Source organism: Puma concolor, chromosome B4 (genome assembly GCF_028749965.1).
Source record: "Puma concolor isolate L17-30 chromosome B4, mPumCon1.1.hap2, whole genome shotgun sequence".
Lineage (NCBI taxonomy): Eukaryota > Metazoa > Chordata > Mammalia > Carnivora > Felidae > Puma > Puma concolor.
In genome coordinates this window covers 5,578,768-5,597,865 of record NC_141673.1, presented here as the reverse complement: position 1 = coordinate 5,597,865, position 19,098 = coordinate 5,578,768, and the positions used below count along the sequence as shown (strand labels likewise).

General features: G+C 51.4%; 1 protein-coding gene across 8 annotated transcripts in view; it reads right to left on the bottom strand.

The window, feature by feature from the left end:
• Positions 1 to 19,098, bottom strand: part of EFCAB6 (EF-hand calcium binding domain 6) — a 249,752-nt gene that overhangs the window by 176,882 nt on the left and 53,772 nt on the right. For all 8 annotated transcript variants that reach the window (XM_086712072.1, XM_086712076.1, XM_086712079.1 and 5 more), the window contains one exon: positions 1,111 to 1,247. In XM_086712072.1, coding sequence (XP_086568198.1) covers positions 1,111 to 1,247 — 137 coding nt within the window. The remainder of the gene's footprint in view (positions 1 to 1,110; positions 1,248 to 19,098) is intronic.

Sequence of the window (19,098 nt, the reverse complement as noted above, 5' to 3'; positions counted from 1 at the left end):
TATATTCTGAGGTGGGTTAGGAAGAGGAAAGCAGGAAGAACATATTCAAAAGACCAGGCAGTACCCATTTCTATAAAGTCTCCCTGAGTTTCGGACCCCGCAGCGCCCCTGCCACGCTCACAGGCCCCCTACGCTTCCTTTGCTACAAGAGCAGGCTCCTCTTCTCCGGACAGAAGCAACATCTTCTTTATGACACTACGCAAAAGCAGGCACAGCCGCCATTGTCAGAGCGATTTAATTTATAACTGCAGTGTGATGTGAGGCTCTTCAGCGCGGAGGGAAATAATAAGGCTTGGTACTTCTGTTAACAGCCTGGGGGATGCCGAGTAGAGTGGGTAAAGGCAGGAAGAGGAAGAGAGCTTCCTGGCGGAGTCCCACAGAAATGAAGTTCAACGTGGGCCCCCTTCTAGTGGCTTCCATTCAAAACTCAGGTAGCCACGGAAGCCAAGCGTTTGGCTTCTTCTAAATGATCTGGAGTTTATTGGAGGCTCAAAAAAAAAAAAAAAGATGCCCGTGCAGGCTTCCACACACTGCCCTCGAGTCAGGAGCAGGTGGCGGCGGCTTTGGAGAGCCGTGAGGCGGCTAAACGTTCGGTTATTCGCGGTCCCCCTGCCGCGGTGCCCTCCGCCAACCCCAGCAACAACAGTCCTCGGAGGAAAATTAAGTTTCTGTTATGATATCACAATGGAGAGCCAACAGGGAGCACACCAGCTAATGAATAAATCCTGGAATTGGTTCTTCTCTAACCCCGGGCCTTGAGTAAAAGTCAACTGTGAACGGGAAACACGGGGGATGGCAGGCGCGGTGCCAACCAGAAAGGCGAGACAACTGGATGATGGATCGCTTAAATAATCGAGATGTGTTCAGGCCTGCAGGCCAGATGACTGCCACCCTGGGGACTCTCGGAATTAGAACCATTAGCTCTCGAGCACGAGCATTAGCAGGGAGCATCACGGGCCCAGGAGAAACGCCATGAGCGCCTCCTTTAGAAAGCCAAGATGGAGACGGCAGGAGGGGATGATGTCGGACCCCAGGGCACCTGCCAGGTCCCACTTTGAAACTGGGTTAAGTTCTACCGCACAATCTCTCCCCACACCTTCGTTTACTCACTTTTTGTATTCATCGTCTTTCATCTTCAAACAGAAGGTCTCCAGAACTTTCCTCAGCTCGTGGGGCTGGACCAGACCAGTCTTGTTAACATCAATGAGCTTGAAGGCTTTGATAACAGTTTTCATGTTTTTGAAAATCTGTGTAGAGAAAGTGATTTAGGAGAAGTCAAAAGACCCAGTGTTAAAAACCGGAATGGTCATAAAAAATGTGAACGGTTTAAAATACTTCTTGCAAAATACAATGTTTTCAAAGACTCACAGTTGTAGGTATTGCGAAATGACAGGTCTATGGGAAAAAAGAACACTTTGCATTTATTGAATGTTTGCAAAGCAATTTTCTCTGTAAATGGTCTTAGTAAGTTTTTAAAAAGTCTTTCTGATGTAAAGCAGTAAGTCTCATACACAATTCATTCCCTTTTAGAGCCATACGAAAAATCTTTTTTTTCTGTTAATTGATACTTAAAAACTACAGTTCAGGTAAGGCTGGACTTGTACAATCTTTTTCATAGCCATTTGCAAACTCTCTTTACTAGCAGCTGCAAAGCATAACTGTAGATCTCAACCCCTCTGAATTTTTAAAATTTTTTAATGTTTATTACTTTTGAGAGAGAGAGAGAGAGCGCACGAGCAGGGGAGGGGCAGAGAGAGACGGAGACACAGAATCTGAAGCGGGCTCCAGGCTCCGAGCTGTCAGCGCAGAGCCCGACGAGGGGCTCGAACTCATGAACCTCAAGATCATGACCTGAGCCGAAGTCGGACGCTTAACCGACTGAGCCACCTAGGTGCCCCAACCCCTCTGAATTTTTAAAAACTATTCTCGAAAATCTGTATAGAGATCTTTCCCAAATTCAGCAAATGCATATTTATTGGGCACACAGACGTGAAAGGCATTTGGATAAGCCCTACAGAGACGCAGAATACTAAGCTGTGTGCTTATCCCAAGGCTACTTGTACTTAGAGGACAACATCTGCTGGGGCTCACGTGTGGAGCTGTGTGATTGAATCCCCCCCAGCCCACGGGGAGGAAGCACCATTCTCCATTTTGCTGGGATTCTAATGTAAGCCAACCCATTCGCCGCACTACCCAAAGAGAAGACAAGACATAAGATGAGTATCCGCTGAAGCTGGGCTGTGGGAACAAGAGCCAGATAACGGAGACAGTGTGGAGCCGTAGGCCTTCACAGAGAGTTCCTGAGTCGTCCAGGATGCTTCCTGCAGGAGGAGGCATCTGAGCTGAGGGGTGACAAGGCAGGGCGGGAAGGCATTCTGCACGGTGGAGCGTGAAGGCTGGAGTTCGGACTGTGGATGAAAAGTGATGAATGTCTGTCTGGTACAGCCTTAGAAGGTCTGATTCTACCGTCCTGCACTAAGTCAAGTCTATGGCCAGCCCGGAGTCAGGTGATCGGTGCCCCTCAAGGAAGGGGTTTGGGAAAAACTCTAAAACGAGCAGGCCTTTTCTCTCATTAACATCTCCTAGTTCCTCAACACTTCCTCCAATGGGTCCCTTCCAGGGATGGGAATGGGTCCCTTCCTGGTGACCCTCTTCTGCGGTGGCCGCGCTTGTGCTCACACCCGAGGAACCACTGAGCTGAGGAACCCGCTCCCTCTCCTCCCTGGCTGCTTGGACCTACAAATGCCAGGCCCTCCTAGCTGGGCTGTTAGCCCCGGCCAGACCTGCCCTGCCTCAAGGACCACTCGTGGCTTCCCAAAGACTACCTCTGACCCCTGGCCCTCCGCCCGGCCTGAGGTCACCGCTGCCTGCTGAGACTCCAGCCCTGTCATCCCCAGTGACGGCCACTCTCCAGAATCAGGCCCCATGCTCCCGCCACCCCCGCCCTGCTCCAGCTCCCTCCCTCGAGTGCAGGACCCCACAGCCCTCTCCCCACGAGGGCCCCGTCTGCCACTCCAATTCCTGTGCACAGTCCTCGCTCCCTCCCAGCCAGTCTCTGTAATCACCACTGCATACGTGCTCCCCACTCCCACCTCAGCCTTGGCAAGCCCCCATCCCTGATTAAATCCAACTCCCCGCCTATTCCAGGCACCTGATGTGGCTGCAGAGGGCGGCCCATCCACCACTCAGCTGGGTCCCCTCACTCGAGGGCGCTGTGGGATCCTGCTCTGCTGCGTTAGTCACTCACCACCCCCACCAGACTCTGTCCACCTTCTCCATCCTCGCACCTCCCTTCCCATCCCTGGCCTTCCTTCCCGCTGAGAGCCTCGCTCCTTATTTATGCAGGAAAACAGAAGTGGCTCTAAGACAACGGCCCCGTGCTCTCCAGTGTCTAAGTCCGTCTGACTCCAAACCCACGTGAGAGGCCTCCCCCACCCCCCGTTCCGCGACGCCACCCACCGGACACTCATGACCCCGTCCCCCACACCACATCGCCCCGCTCACGTCTCCCCACAAACCCTGACCCGCCAGGCCCCACAGACCGGCCCCAGGCGGCTCTGTCACCTCAGCCGCCCCCCTCCCCATCCCCCGCCACCTGTCCCCTGGCTCGCTGCTTTCCGGCCCCGGACTCTATGCTGCTCCTCCCGAGTTCCAGGCTCCTCCCGCCTCAAGGCGTTTGCATTTGCTGTTCTTTCTGCCTGGAACATTCTTCCCCAGACACCCACTGTCTCACTCCCTCACTCCATCCGGATCTCGGCCCACATGTCGTCTCGTCAGAAAGGCCTTCCTGACCGTGAGCGTTAAGTCAGGACCCCATCCCCGATACGCAGATTCTCGTCTCCAGAGCACTTCTCACCAGCTGATTTTTTTTTTGAACGTTTTACTTTTGAGAGAGAGACCGTTAGCAGGGGAGGGGCAGAGAGGGGCGGGGGGACAGAGGATCCAAAGCGGGCTCTGCGCTGACAGCAGAGAGCTGGAACTCACGAACCGTGAGATCACGACCCAAGCTGGAGTCGGACGCTTAACCCACTGGGCCAGCCAGGTGCCCCCTCACCAGCTGATTTAATGCTCATCTTTACTGTCTGCTTCTCCTTCTGGAGCGTCAGCTCCCCAGACAGGGCTCAGGGCTTCGGCTCTGGGGTCTCCGGCTCAGTAGATGTCTGAGCAAATGAATGAAGGAACGACCCGCCTTCTCTTTCTCCTGCTTGGGAAAAAGCCACCCTCCGAGGAAGCTTTGTTATGCGTCTGCAAATACCTCCGCGGGCCGATCCTGAATGTCAGAATGATTCCATCTACTGTGTAATAATGGTTACGATCATACGATAACTGAACAAATATTAATTGAATGTCTGTTCTGTGCCAAGCCCCACGCTAAGTTCCATACACATGTCCCACTTCTAACACCGGCTAAGACCATCTTAATATCCCAAACGGGGAATGCCCAGCGAGGAGGAGCGGCAACCGCATCCGCTAAGGTGAGGCCGCGGCTCGCAGGCGTCTGCCCTCAGCCCAACCGCTTTGTCTGAAAGAACGGAGCCCCGGCCACGGACCGCACTTGCTCTGTGGTCAGACAGAAACCTCGGCACCGTGTCTGCCGCCAAATTCTCGCTTCACCTCTTCGGGTAAAACGGAGGACATGAGGCGATGCGCTTTTTTAAAACCCCGAAGCGGCCCATATGGGTCTCCGGCGTGGAAAGCCAGGAAGCAGCCCGTCTGGCACAGAACTCACACCCACCAGAGGTATGTCTCCAAGTTTCTTATCATTTGTCAGACTGGAGTTTGGCAGGATCTGAACTGAGCTGCAGATGGCGAGGCTTATCAAAGCCGCGGAGTTAGGGCCACGGTGTAGAAGACTCGTCCCATACGCGACACGAAGGAAGAAAAGAGTATCAAGGGACAAAATGGCTGGGGGCACGACGGTGGCCGTGGCCGTGCCCCATCCCGTGTCCCGGCTCCCTTGGAAAGAGAGGGCGGGGGGAGGCAGGGGAGGAGAAGGTGGAGATAGAAAAATAGGATGGCGTGGGCAGCATCGAGCTCCTTTCTAGGCCAGCTAGACGTGGGCCATTTTGGTATAAGTGGGACACGTCTGTATTAAGAGCCACTGTCTCTGGGCCTCCTGCTTACCCCCCACGCCAGCTCCAAATCCCACGATCTCGCCCCCTCCCACAGTCCCTGGGCTCCAGCCACAGCGAACTGCTCAAATTCCCAAGCCCGGCAGGCTCTCTGGCACAGGCTGGAAAGCCCCCACCAGGCCTGCGAAGCCCTAGTCGTCCGACCCCCACTCCCTCTCCACCCCGCCCCTCCTGCCCTCCCCGGCTCTCTCTGCTCCAGCTGCCCGGCCGCCTTGCTTCCTCCGGCCCGTACCAAGCATGCTCATCCTTCAAGACTTTTGCACGTTCGCTCTCCTCCTCCTGAACCTCCCTCCTGGCCTTCATTCAGGTCTGTCACCCGCCGCCTGCTCCTGGGAAGCCCTCCTCGATGGCCCGCACAGAAGCCTGCGTTCGCATCCTTTTCCGACCTCTCGCTTTCTTTTTCTCTTGGCGTTCATCTACACTCGGGCCCCTTCCATATTTCCTTTCTGTATCTGTTTATCGTTTCCCTTCCTCCACTGACACGTAAACTCCGAGGAGAAGGACGTGGTTTTATTTGCCGCTATACCCGCCGGGCTTGGAACGGCACCTGGCCAGCGTGGATGTTCATAAGTATTTGCAGAGCGAGTTAGCAAGCTGGGTCTGCTGCCCTGAGCCCTTCCCCCGGCCCTGCCACAGTTCCTTGGGGGGGCAGGATCCCGTGCCCTCCCACTGGCTTTCCTAATTACACTTCCACCCGGCCGCCGGCTCCCTAGCTTCGATCTTGTCATCGGGGGGTATGACAAGATCAAGCCTGAAACGGGCACCCAGCTCCCTGTCTGGCCTCTGCTCCCCAGGGCTCCGTCCCTCCATTCCCACCGCTCTGAGGGAGGGGTGATCCAGAGGGCCAAACCCACGGAGAGAGGCAAACACTGGTCCACTGTCAGCAAATGGAGAAGAGCCCCCTACTTCCTCCCTCCACACCCGGCAAGTTTCCCAGAAAAGAACCCGTGGCCTTGCCCTCCTTACTGCCCAGAGATGGGCCTGGAAAGGGGTGCTCTCCTAGCCCGGCGTCCCCGACTACAGAGGCCTGACTCCCTCTCCTGTATTCCGGGCGCGGCAAAGTCTTGCCCACCGCCTATTTGTGTCGCTTACAAGCTAGGAATGATTTTTACGTTTGTTAATGGTCGACTTAAAACAAATTCAAAAGAAGGCTATTTGGTGACACGTGAAAGATGAATGTCACATTTCAGAGTCCACAGGCACATTTTACGCTGCCCGGCCGTGCCCGCTCATCTGCACGTTGCCCCTTGGCTGCCTCCCCCTACAAACAGGGGCAGAGAGGAGTACTTGGGCAGAACACCTGGCCCACAAAGACAGCATTACTTACTGTCTTTACAGAACAAGTTCACGACCCCTGTCCCACTCCCACCTACCTCTATCCGAAGTCGAGGAGCTTTATGTGCACAAACACAGGAGAAGCCCTGAGGATTTAAAAGAAAACCAGAACAGTAGCTACTTACGGCTTTAAAGACTTGGAGCCATGGGGCGCCTGGGTGGCTCAGTCAATTAAGTGTCCGACCCTTGATTTCGGCTCAGGTCATGATCTCACGGTCGTGAGATCGAGCCTCGCGTCAGGCTTTATGCTGAGCATGGACCCTACTTGGGTTTCTCTCTCTCTCTCTCTCTCTCTGCACCTTCTCTGCTTGCTCTCTCTCTCTCTCTCTCAAAAACCTTTAAAATAATAATAATAATAATAATAATAATAAAGACTTGGAGCCAGGAAATGGGTCTGAGGCTATGGGGACGGTGCTTCAAGTCTTCTCTTCCCAACCATCTTCCCCATCCCCTGCACCAGACTAGTCCCGGCCCACCCTGGGCAGCCTGGGCCCAGACAGGAGCTGCTTCCCATGGCTCTCTGAGCGAGCCCCGCACCAGGCTGTGTGCTGGCCACCACAGACACAGACCCTCTACCCTCCCCCGCTAATGCTAGCTGGCATTAGCTCCCCCTGTACCCTGGACCCGGCCCCTGCCTTCCCCCTTGCTGGTCCCCAGTGCACCCAGCACCCCGGGCAGTACCATATGCCTCCAGAGCAGGGCAGTATGTGGCCCTCTCCACGTCCTTGGAGCCCTAGGCTGGGGAGACAGCCAAGAACAAGGGGGATGATGGGTGGTGAACCACAGCGAGGACAGACTAAAAAGCCCAGAATCTTCCGCCTGGTCGGCAGGACTGGAGAAAAGCAGATAGAAAGCTTTAAGTTCTGCCGTGTGGCCACACAAACCGGGACTCGTTCACCTAACATTTCCAGGAAAGAAATGAAGCCCTATTTCACATAGGAGTGAAGTGAAAAGAGAAAGCGATTACTGAAGGGGGAGACAGGTGGGTATGGGGGCAACGACAGGAGCAAAATTAAAATACTCAAAATAAGATTTAGATGAATTTACGGAGGGCAGACTCATAAGTGTTATTACAAGAAGCAGAGAACATCTGACCTTTAAGAGAAAAGCAGGGAGGGGCGCCCGGGTGGCTCAGTCGATCGAGCGTCCGACTTCGGCTCAGGTCACGATCTCGCGGTCCGTGCGTTGGGGCCCCGCGTCGGGCTCTGGGCTGACGGCTCGGGGCCCGGAGCCTCCTTCCGATTCTGTGCCTCCCTCTCTCTCTGCCCCTCCCCCATTTGCACCCTGTCTCTCTTTGCCTTTCAAAAATGAATAAATGTTAAAAAAAAAAAAAAAGAGTAAAGCAGGGAGATGGGAGGAGAGAAAACTCCCCCAGGCATGGTGGCGAACCGCGCTGAACCCGCATCAAGTGCTCTGGGCTGCAGCAGCGGGGGCCCCGCCCCGACCACGAAGCCAGCGCTCCATCGCTTCCTTTCCTCCCTCTGCACAAGGGACCTCCAGGCAACGTAGGGCACCAGAGGCCGGCTCTGAAGCAAGACTCCGAATCCCGGCTCTGCACTAGTTTTCAAGTACCCTTGAAACAGTAACCTGACCACTGAATTTCAGTTTCCTCATCTGTGAAATGGGAATGAAGAAAGACATCCCATCGGTATGTGGTTGAGATGAAATGAGCTCACGTGTGCAGGTACCTCACGTGGAACATATTCAGTAAATGGTGGTGGGATGGGAATTATGGATTGGGACCAAAGGCTGAGGACAGAGTTCCAAACAACCAAATAACCACATACCCACGTTGAAGAATACTGAGCAGCTGGAGTATTACTGCTCCGTCACACCCCAGCCAACTCCTCTAACCCTTTCACTGCCCCCCACTTCCCAGGCCAAGTTAACAGCAGCTTGAGAAAGTGTAAGGTCTTCTTCAGTAGGCAAGGCTCCAGGACCAAGAAGAGGGCCTGGATCAATGAATATTTGTTGAATGGGTGAATGTATATACATATAATGGATGGATAGATGGATAAACGAATGGGTGATGGATGGAAGGATGGATGGATGATGGATGGATGGAAGAATAGATGGATAGATGGATGGATAAATAGATAAAAGAATGGATGATAGATGATTATGGATGGATGGATGGATAAAAGGATGATGGATAGATTATGGATGGACAGATAGATGGATGGATGGGGTGACTACAGCATTTATGGGGGGAAAGAGACATTAGTAGGCCAAGTAAATCCTTGTACAGATAGGACAGGTAACCACAAGAAGGATGTGTAGGGACCTCATTTCCCAGCGGACTCAGTGATCTGCTGTATATCATCCTGGGGTAAGTTGAACAGGACAGAGACAGCAGAGTGGGAGGGGCAGGTCAGAGCAGCCTGCAAGCCTACTCTTGGTATGGATGGAACGTGTAATTTTTCCCCGGGTTAAGTGGAGACCAAGAAAGGCAGGGCTTGAGTTGTCCCGCTCCCAGGGGCTGCTCCTCAGGTAAGGGACCCATGCACCTGAGGATGTGCACTGGACCACCAGGAGTAGAGCTGAGGAGGTCCAGAGGGCGTTAAGCCAGGACTGAACCTCTGCATCAGGGAACCACATAGTTTGAAGGCCCACACAGCACAGTCCTCATAACTGCCCCTGTGCCCCATAAGGGAGGAGCCTTTATATGCTGCCCACAGAGGACACCAGGACACCAGTGCAGAGAGAGAAAGACACGTTCCCTTTCCTCGGCCCTCATCACAGACCCCAGCGGTCACGGGGGGAGAGGGATAGAAGCACCAGAGAGTAAGCAGGTCGTGCGCCGCTCGCGCAGCGGGAAGGGGAGGAGGTGGCCAGCTGAGCTGGGCCTGAGCTCAAGGTTGAAACCGGACTAGGCCGTGCGAGACGTGTGCGTAAGTAAATGTGGCCAGAGAGCCAGGAGACCTGCCTGAGATACGCTTAAGGGACGAAAAGGCAAATTTGCTAGCGGCTGCTTAAGAACAGTGAGAAGAAGCAATCAAGCTGCTTCATATTTGTACCCCACCGAGTTCAGATGGTTCAATAAACTGCTAACAGTGGCTGTTATTTGTACTCTACGGTTCTTTGTTGAAAATTCTTTTTATGGCACTTCGGGCTCCAGGAAGGAAAGCTGTGAACCCAAATAAATATGACCACCCAGACGTTCAAGGAGGTGAGAAAAGGCCTGATGTTCCCTCCCAGAAGCCCAGAAGCCCCAGCTAGGCTGCAAAATAACCCTTCTGTAGACCCGGCTCCGATGTGGCCCTTCCCGGAGGAAGGCCAAGCTTCTTCACGCCGGAGCACAACCCGAACAGTAAATTGACTTCAAGTGTCCACACTGGTATCTTACTGGCTCCCGTTTGACCATTTTCTGTGCGGTTCCTCCCCCGGAATCACCCTTCCTTGCCCGGTTTCTAGCGCAAGGGGGTCAGCGCGGCATTCTCCCCGCCTGCCTGGGGACAGAGCCCCAAGGGGAGGGGGCTTCTAGCAGCTTCTAAGTCTTGGCTCTGCAGCCCAAATGGGAGGGTTCAGCATCCACGGCTGTCAGTCTGGCACCTTTCTGTCACCACGACTACATTCATTTTAAATTTAAGGAGTAAATTTTTTCAGCGAAACCGTGCAAGAGGGTTTTTTCTCTTACAATAAACACATCAGTGCTCATTTTTCTTATTCTTCTACTTTTGGCTATTTCGTATAAAATCTTTAATTAAAGTTTTTCTTTGAACTTGTCATTATCAACCCAGAAGAAAGAAAGAGGGGGAAAAAAAAGAACAACACAGCTGTGCAGATATGAGGCGCCATTCAGGACTAAATGAACTGGAACGGAATAAGTAGCTTGACTGTTATGTTCTTACTTTTGGCTCCGTATTCTCAACAGCACAGTCTAGCTTGTCACTTTATATCGATTCCATCTGTTTACACTCTGCAGAGTATTGGCTTCCTACCGTGAGCATTTCCTATTTACCAGCTGGTAGAGATGAGCCAAACCAGATAGGAAAAAATTAGACTACGTTCAGAACCCCATAAACGCAAACTTTCAATTTGGGGACATGTGGGAGGGGCAGTGGCCAGGCGTTGTTCACCTTTAACAAAGGCTTCGCCTCGGTGCCCAGGGCTGACGCTTCCTCTCACCGCCCTGACGCTCGCCCCCACGGGCCCAGAACGGTGCATTTACTTACTGAACGCAGACAAATCTTGCCTTTACCGAAAACTGAACAAGCTTCCGCAAAAAGACGGTTAAATGAGATCCACGGGAACAGAGAAGAGGGTGCTGAAAAAAGAGCTAAAGCAACCAAAGAGTCAGAGTTGCTACAATGGAGCAAAACTCCAAAAACCTGGCTTTGGGTTTCCTTGCGGCCAGAATGAAGAGGGAAACTCGTCGCTACATACACCATAGGCCAGGTAAACCTTCTCCCACCTTTGATTTTTATTTGCAGAAGGTTTACCTGCAACACATAAAGACTTCCAATAAGAGGTTTTAGCTACCACGGAACTTCTGACACAGCCATGAAAATAAGCCCTACGTCTAAAGAACAAGAGGTTTTAAAAGTCCCAAATCTAGGGGTTCCCCAGGTGGGGCAGTCAGTTAAGCGACTGACTCTTGATCTCGACTCAGGTTGTTATCTCGAAGTTTGTGAGTTCAAGCTCCTCATCGGGCTCTGTGCTGATAGTGTGGAGCCTGCTTGGGATTCTCTCTCTCTCTCTCTCTCTCTCTCTCTCTCTCTCTCTCTCTCCTTCTCTCTGCCCCTCCCCCGCCTGAACACACCCTCTTCCCCCCCCACCAAAATAAATAAACTTAAAAAATTTTCTTTTAATCTGTATATATTTTTTTAAAAGGTGCCAAATCTATAAAGCTACCCCACATCCCATTTCTTGCTCTGTCCTCAGCACATTGAAACCCCATCAAAGGCCCACCTTGACCACCAGTCTCACCTGTCCCATGCAGTGTTTCCCGGCTACTCTAATTACTGGGAACCTTTCCTACAGAACTATTTATCCATTTAGTAAATGTTTCCTCAGGTCACCCTAAGTGCCAGGATCAGCTCAAGGCACTAAAGTCACAACAGTGAGCAAGACAGAGAAGGCACCCGCTCCCTGGGGAACATCCATCTTAGTGACAAACACGTAAACACACCAAAACCTCAGAATGTTCTAAGTGTTGGGGGAAATATGAAATTTTAGATAGGCTGGTCAAAAAAAATCTCCCTGGGGGCACCTGGGTGGCTCAATCAGTTAAGCGTCTGACTTCGGCTCAGGTCATGATCTCACGGTCTGTGAGTTCGAGCCCCGTGTCGGGCTCTGTACTGACACCTCAGGGCCTGGAGCCTGCTTTGGAGTCTGTGTCTCCCTCTCTGTCTCTGTCTCTGCCCTGCTCACGCTTTGTCTCTCTGTCTCTCTCAAAAATGAACATTAAAAAAAAAAAATCTCCCTGGAGAGAGCTCCCATGCTGAGCACTATAAGCCGGGATGCTTGGGGGATGTTTCCTCGATGGGCAACCAAAAGCCACAGGACATCTTAACCAGAGGGGTCTGGTGAGATCTGACATCTGTTTTCAACAGATAACTCTGGGTGTCCTGCGGAATAGTGTAAGGGGCCCGGGCAGGTACAGGAAAAGCAGTCCGGGGGTTCCTGACAAAGCACAGGGTGGGGACACCGGTGGCAGCGGGGACGGAAGAGGTGGACGGGTTCCAGATACGACACAAGGACACAGCAGACAGACTTGCTGATGGACTGGACGTGGACGAAGGGCCAGTAAAGAAAAACTGCAAATAAGATATAAGGAAAAGTTGCCATTTGCTCTGCAGACAGTGGTGAGTCCGGAGCCCAGACGTGCCTGGGGCACAGAGCTCTCTTTGTGGCCTAAAACCACAAGTGACCACATGCCATCATTTCACTTTCCTTGTGACAACTCATGTCTTCTCTCCTCCAAATGCAGACTCCCGATTTTTTGAGTAACTTCTACGGCCCCAGAACTAGAGCAAGTTCATTTTATGTTTATTGCCACCAAGAATCTAGACAATATTGGAAAAACTTCACAATATTTTCTCCATTTCACAGCCGAGGAAACAGCCTCCAGAGACACTGGCTTGCACAGGGGCATTCGGACAGTGAGTGGCGGCCCGAGTGCCCCAGCCCATCTCCCCTACGATCTTGACTGAACTACTGATTTTGCCACATGCAAGAAGATTAAAAAAACAAAAACAAAAACAAAAACGGGGCGCCTGGGTGGCTCAGTCGGTTGAGCTTCCGAAATCAGCTCAGGTCATGATCTGGCGGTTCGTGGGTTCGAGCCCCGCGTCGGGGTCTCTGCTGACAGCTAAGAGTCTGGAACTTGCTTCGGATCCTGTGTCTCCCTCTCTCTCTCTGCCCCTCCCTTGCTCACATTCTGTCTCTCTCTCTCTCAAAAATAAATAAACATTCAGATCGCCTGAGTGGCTCAGTCAGTTGAGTGTCTGACTTTGGCTCAGGTCATGATCTCACGGTCCGTGAGTTCAAGCCCCGCGTCGGGCTCTGCGCTGACAGCTCGGAGCCTGGAGCCCGCCTCGGATTCTGTGTCTCCCTCTCTCTCTGCCCCTCCCCCTGCTCACCCTCTGCCTCTCTCTCTCTCTCAAAAATAAATAACCTAATGAGAAAAAACAAAAAACCGTAAACTTAGTCTGAAATGATACAAATTCTGATGTCACAGAATCTTTGTGTTAGCTTCCTGACAGAGCCTTTAGTAAATTAATAATAGAGCAACCAAAAATAGGTCCTGGGAGAGAAGCATCTTCAATCCAATTTTTTTTGAAAATGGCAACTGATGATTTTGTTATGTGAGATTCTCCAGATCAGAATGTAAGCATTCTACTTCATTTAGTTGTGCACAGACACACGAATAAGAGATGTGACATTATTAATCACTATATTCAGTTATGATTGATAGGCTTTTCTGCGGGGAGGAAAAAGTGGCTCAGATACAATCTGTCCCAACAGCTCTACGATATGCTAATATTTTCTTCAGACGAAAGAGGAGATGTGTTCAAATACCTGCTATAATAGGCAATTAATACCAAGTGCACCAAAGGAGAGGTGATAAAAGTGGGATTAGGAGAATATTATAAATTAACCAAGAGCTTGTATGTTTTAGTAAATGGCCTCATTTTGAGTTTGACACAGTCTTTTTATTAGGCAAACAGACTGCATTCTGGTACATTCGTTCATGCTAATGTGGTGTTGTAATGTGAAGGTACGTTTATGAAATGGTTGTGATTCTAATGACTGCTGCTTTATTTCTCAAGCAATAATTTTTTTAATTTCTTTTCTTTTCTTTTTTTTTAGGAAAACTCACCTATTTAAGAAAATGAATCGACCCATTACTTTTGTCTCTTCCACACGAGGATATAACAAACCAAGCAAGCAGCTCAGGACCCCTCATTATTTACTAATTGCTTCGGAAATGACTCAGGCTGCATCCATCCAAGTCCAAGGCACCAGGGTAATCCCATAAAAACTTGTGTCAGATCACTTGGTGTCCAACAGACACACTAGTCACGGCTGACTGGGTGGACCAGATGTTCTGACATCATGGCGCCCAGGCTTAAAAAAAGCGTCCCTGATTTGGGTGGTGACGTGGTAGAGAGCAAACAGCCTGGGGCGCTGGATGTATCTGGGTTTTGTTTTGTTGTTTTCTTTTTTTGTGTCTTTAACTGAATTATACAGGTTTGTTTTGTTTTGTTTTGTTTTGCTTTTGTAGATGGGGCCACGGGGAAGGGTGATGACGTCTCCAAACATACCCTGTGTTCTTATATGGCTCAGAACAGCTTCCTGTCTCTCAGGAACTCCCTGGTCCCAGCCCATAATGCGCATCCGCCCCACCTCAAGTAGCAGGATGAGATTTTCTGGCATTTCTACCTCACCCTTAGTGGGGGGAGTTGGTAAGAGATAAATAAGACAGAGTACAAAGACCCGGTTGGTTGGCCCGGCTGAAGCGCTGAAGCTTTGCCTTGGTCCTTTGTTTCCTGGGAGATTCTTCCCCTGAAGAATGTCCTAGGCCTTGACCCCTGCCACTGGCGCAGGATGAAGCTGGAGACGTGCAGGACAGGCGTGGAGCATAAAAGCCTGAGGATGTGGGAAGAACGGCGACAAAGGCAGGACGTCAGAGTGAGGAAAGGAAGAAAACTCCCAAATGCCCCTTGAAGTAGACATCACTTGTACAAAAAGATGGCTCACGGGGCGCCTGGGTGGCGCAGTCGGTTAAGCGTCCGACTTCAGCCAGGTCACGATCTCGCGGTCCGTGAGTTCGAGCCCCGCGTCAGGCTCTGGGCTGATGGCTCAGAGCCTGGAGCCTGTTTCCGATTCTGTGTCCCCCTCTCTCTCTGCCCCTCCCCCGTTCATGCTCTGTCTCTCTCTGTCCCAAAAATAAATAAACGTTGAAAAAAAAAATTAAAAAAAAAAAAAAAGATGGCTCACGGCGAAGGTGAGCGAGAGACTTCTCTGTGCTGGCCTGGTCTACCCGCGGGCATAACAAAGGTCACGTCTGCCAAATGCAAAGGAAGCATCAATACCTTTTCTAACCGGGCCTCCAAGAGGCCGGGGTGGGTGGGGGGGGGGGGGGGGAAGCCTACTGGTTAAGGGCAAGGACTCTGCAGCCAAGTGGCCACGGTGGGAACTGCAGCTTCTCCGCCCACCAGCTCCGCAGCCTTGGTCACAATGCTCACCCTCTGTCGCTTCCCTCCATATCAGTGTGGGGTAAGGATGGCACCTGCCTCGTGGGGCTCCCCTCGAATGAAATAATTTTAAAAATATTTTTCATGTTTATTTATTTTTGAGAGACCCACACACACACACACACAGAGAGAGAGAGAGAGAGAGAGAGAGAGAGAGAGAGAGAGAGAGAGCGCATGCGCACAAGCAGGGGAGGGGCAGAGAGCCAAGGAGACACAGAATCCGAAGCGGGCCCCAGGCTCTGAGCTGTCAGCACACAGCCCGACGCGGGGCTGGAACTCACGAACCGCGAGATCACGACCTGAGCTGAAGTCAGACACTTCACTGACTGAGCCACCCAGGCGCCCCTTGAACGAAATAATTTAACACCATGTGATATTTAGAGCAGCTCCTAGTAAGTGCTCAATCAGTGCTATTATTCATAGAGCTGGTAAAATTCAAAAAATTACAGAGTGTCCAAAGGATTAAGGCCCGGGGGCGGCGGGATCCTTTCGGCAGGAGGCTGAAGCGGATGCTGTTGGTCCCCTTCTGCAAATCCCCTTGCCCCTACTCCCTTCTCCTTCTAACAAAACCCTCCATTTCCCATTTTTGTTCCGAGAGCTACCCTCTGGTGGCTCCGTGCTTCAGGGGAGGGAGTCAGGCCACACCCCCAGGAAGTAATCAGGGTTGGTTCAGGCCAGGTGTGCCTGATTCCCGCTAAATGCCTCTGCTTCCCTAGGAGACCTATGAGAGCAGGGAACTGAATAGACCAGAGACCTCGAGGACCCGTCAAGCAGATGCCAAGTCATGGCACAGAAGAGGCGCAAAGGAAAGAACGTATCTGTGACCAAATGAAAAGCAAGGATCGAGGGAGTGAGAGCCAAGAAGGAAAGCACAGGACTCAGAGCCCCTCGCGAGTAGGACCCAGTGCAGCGCCATCAGGGGACCAGGACCAGCCGGAGCCAGAATGTGACGCCCTGAGGACTACCTGGGCTAACACAGCTTCTCTTCTCCCACACACAGGGCCCGCCGGGGTCAGACGGCAACCTCTTCCCGTGAAGCCATGGATCACACTCACCAGAAGACGGAGACACGGGACCTGGGGATCATCCAGTCTGGCCTGCCCTATCCCACCCCGTGACTGATGGAGAAAACAGGGCTCAGAGAGCCCAAGGGTTCAACTCGACAACGAGCGGGAATGTAAACACCTGCTGGAGGGTCAAAGTGCCCATGAAGAAGGGAAAGGCCGAGGAACCAGCCATCAGACCAAGCTCACTGCAGGGGAAACGATGGGGAAACACAAGCACTGGGGTTCAGTCAGTTTGGGGCCCTGACTGCTAACTATCTGTCGGCTTAGGAAGGCTAGACCACACACACAGTTAGCAAAATTCTGGCTCCCAAAATTCAGAGACACTTACTTGCACACATTCTCGGCTCTGGCAAGCCATGTGGACTTATATTTAAAACAAAATAACGAGCTCTCCCAAACCATATAGATCACCAGGCAGTGACAACACATGTCTAAAGAGACCCTGTTTTTCATAACTCCCAGGTAGTTGGGATGAGCACTGTGTGTTGCATGGAAACCAATTTGACAATAAATTACATACAAAAATAAAAATAAAAAACCTCCCAGGCATTCATCGCAGCCACCAGCGTTCCTGTGGGGACCATTCACAGGACAATAGTCTTAACTGGAAATAGGCTGCTGCACATGGCTAACAGGTGAGGATATTTGGTTCTGTTTATTTGGGGAGTGGGTGGGAAGGGATGAGGTCCATTGGTGTTCCTGTCTATCCTTCAAAGGCACCTGCCGTAATAATGAGACAGTGATAGCTGGCCTTGTCCAACTGTTCCAGGTGCTTTACACACCGGGTATTTGTAAGGCACACAACAGCACTTCTGGGAACGAGGATGCCACAGGAAGTTACTCAAATAGGAGGGAGAAAAGCTACCAGCAGAAGGGAAGAAGGGAAGGATGTGTTTTGTTCTGCGGAGCCAACAGGTCCGGCCAAGAAGACATCCAGCTAGACGCTTCACCAGAGAGCCCCCTGCTAGAGCCAGTATGAGCCGGACTGGAGCTGAGGACCCATGCAGAAGCTCCCCCCCCCCCCCAAGTTGCCCTGAAGTTACCTTCCGCTCCTTAGAATACTAAGATCCCCTCCCACAGGCAGAGCTTTCCGCCATTTTTTTAAACGTACGATGTATGCACCCTAGCACGCTGACACGCTGGCGTGTCCCACTGAACCAAAAGTGCCTCCGTCAGCTCCTGCCCCTGTCCTTGACACACGGAATGAAAGCTTCCTGTACTAACCCCACAGGGAGATGGCGCTTTGAGAACTATCTCCCTGTCTCCTTACTTGTAACAGGTAACGCAAAGCTCTTTGCTTTCAACATTTCCTTGGGCTGTGTTCAGTTTGACACACCCTAAGCGGCAAACCCCTTGAGCTCAGTTATACTTCAAGGTGGTGCTATTATCCCCGCTAAGGGAAAGCCAGTGATAAAGACTTGTCAAGGCCGCTGGTGAGTGGCAAAGCTCCAAGATGGAAACCCAGAGCCGACCGGTCCTGTTAAAAAGAAAGCCACAGGCACTCGATGGAGTCCCTTGTCCTCTGCAGAGCAAACCAAGACTTATTTGAAGTTCCAGCTTCTCCAGGACTGGAATTTGGAGCCAATCAATCTGGAATTTACCGGCCAGCACGGTTGAGGTCATCTGTCTCGTGGGTCCTCCCTATTCCTCCCTCTCCCAAAGACAGGTGAGGTGATCCACCTAATAAGACCCTCGTCCTTCGCCCCAGGGAAGGTGACCTGGCCTGAAACAATCCTCTCTTTCCCTTCGCTAACAGCTTCTTGCCCCGCCCCCCCCCAATAAAATCCACCTCCTTGCAGCTCCCCTCTCCTTCGCTTCCTGGGGATGCTGTTCAATTCACGAAAGGCTTAATAAAGCCAATTAGATCTTCACATTTACTTGGTTGAGGTTTTTTTGTTTTTTTGTTTTTTAACAGTCCCCAGATCAGTCTTGTCCTACTCCACCTGCCTGCCCAGAGTCGGGGCCCCAGGTAGAACTGGGGTGCGGTGGACGCTGGCCAGCATGCATGGCAGAGAACTCCCCGAGCCACCCAGGCATTTAGCGCTTCTGCGATCACCCCTCCTCGACCTTTTCCCCAGAAGTTGCTTGAAAGCTGCACTGTGCAAGCCCACTGATTAACTCGCTCCTAACCAGTGGGAGGGCTCCCCCCACTGTTAGGATAAGAGGGAGGGGGCTGAGATAACAGAGGAATTAGATCAAGGGTCCCTTGTGGCTTTCCTCGGCGAGGCCTTATTGTTGGTAATTTCCAATCCCGGCCTAGGTCCATACGCACTGCGCTCGCTGAAATGCTGTATTTTTTTTTTTAATGTTTATTTATTTATTTTCTCACCAACAGTGAGATCATGACCTGAGCTGAAATCAAGAGTCGGATGCTCAACCAACTGAGCCACCCAGGCGCCCCTGAACTGCTGTATTTTTGATCCACGATGGTGTTTATGTTGATATGATGATTCTGACAAACGGTTGACTTTCCCAGGAGTGTTTCATGATTAACACAGCTTATGAAGAGACAAATTAAAGGCGTGCCATAAATGATACCAATCATATTATGTATCTCTTACAGAATAACAAATGAACCACAATAGCAGAAGCACATAATTACGCCAGGGTTCTGACTAATATAGACCATAGTGAAACCAGATTTTTAGGAGTATGTAATGCTAAAAAATGTCACATTAAGATGAATTTTCTGATGTCGGTGGCTTCAGCCAGGGAAATTCAGACAAACATTTTGTGGATTTCTGGCGATTTTTTAATTTTGAAATGTATGAAAATCCCAGAAGGTTCAAAAAGGAAAGAAGATTTGTCACATTTCAAACCAACATGTTGAACCGGGTGAATTAAATCATGATTCTCAAACTG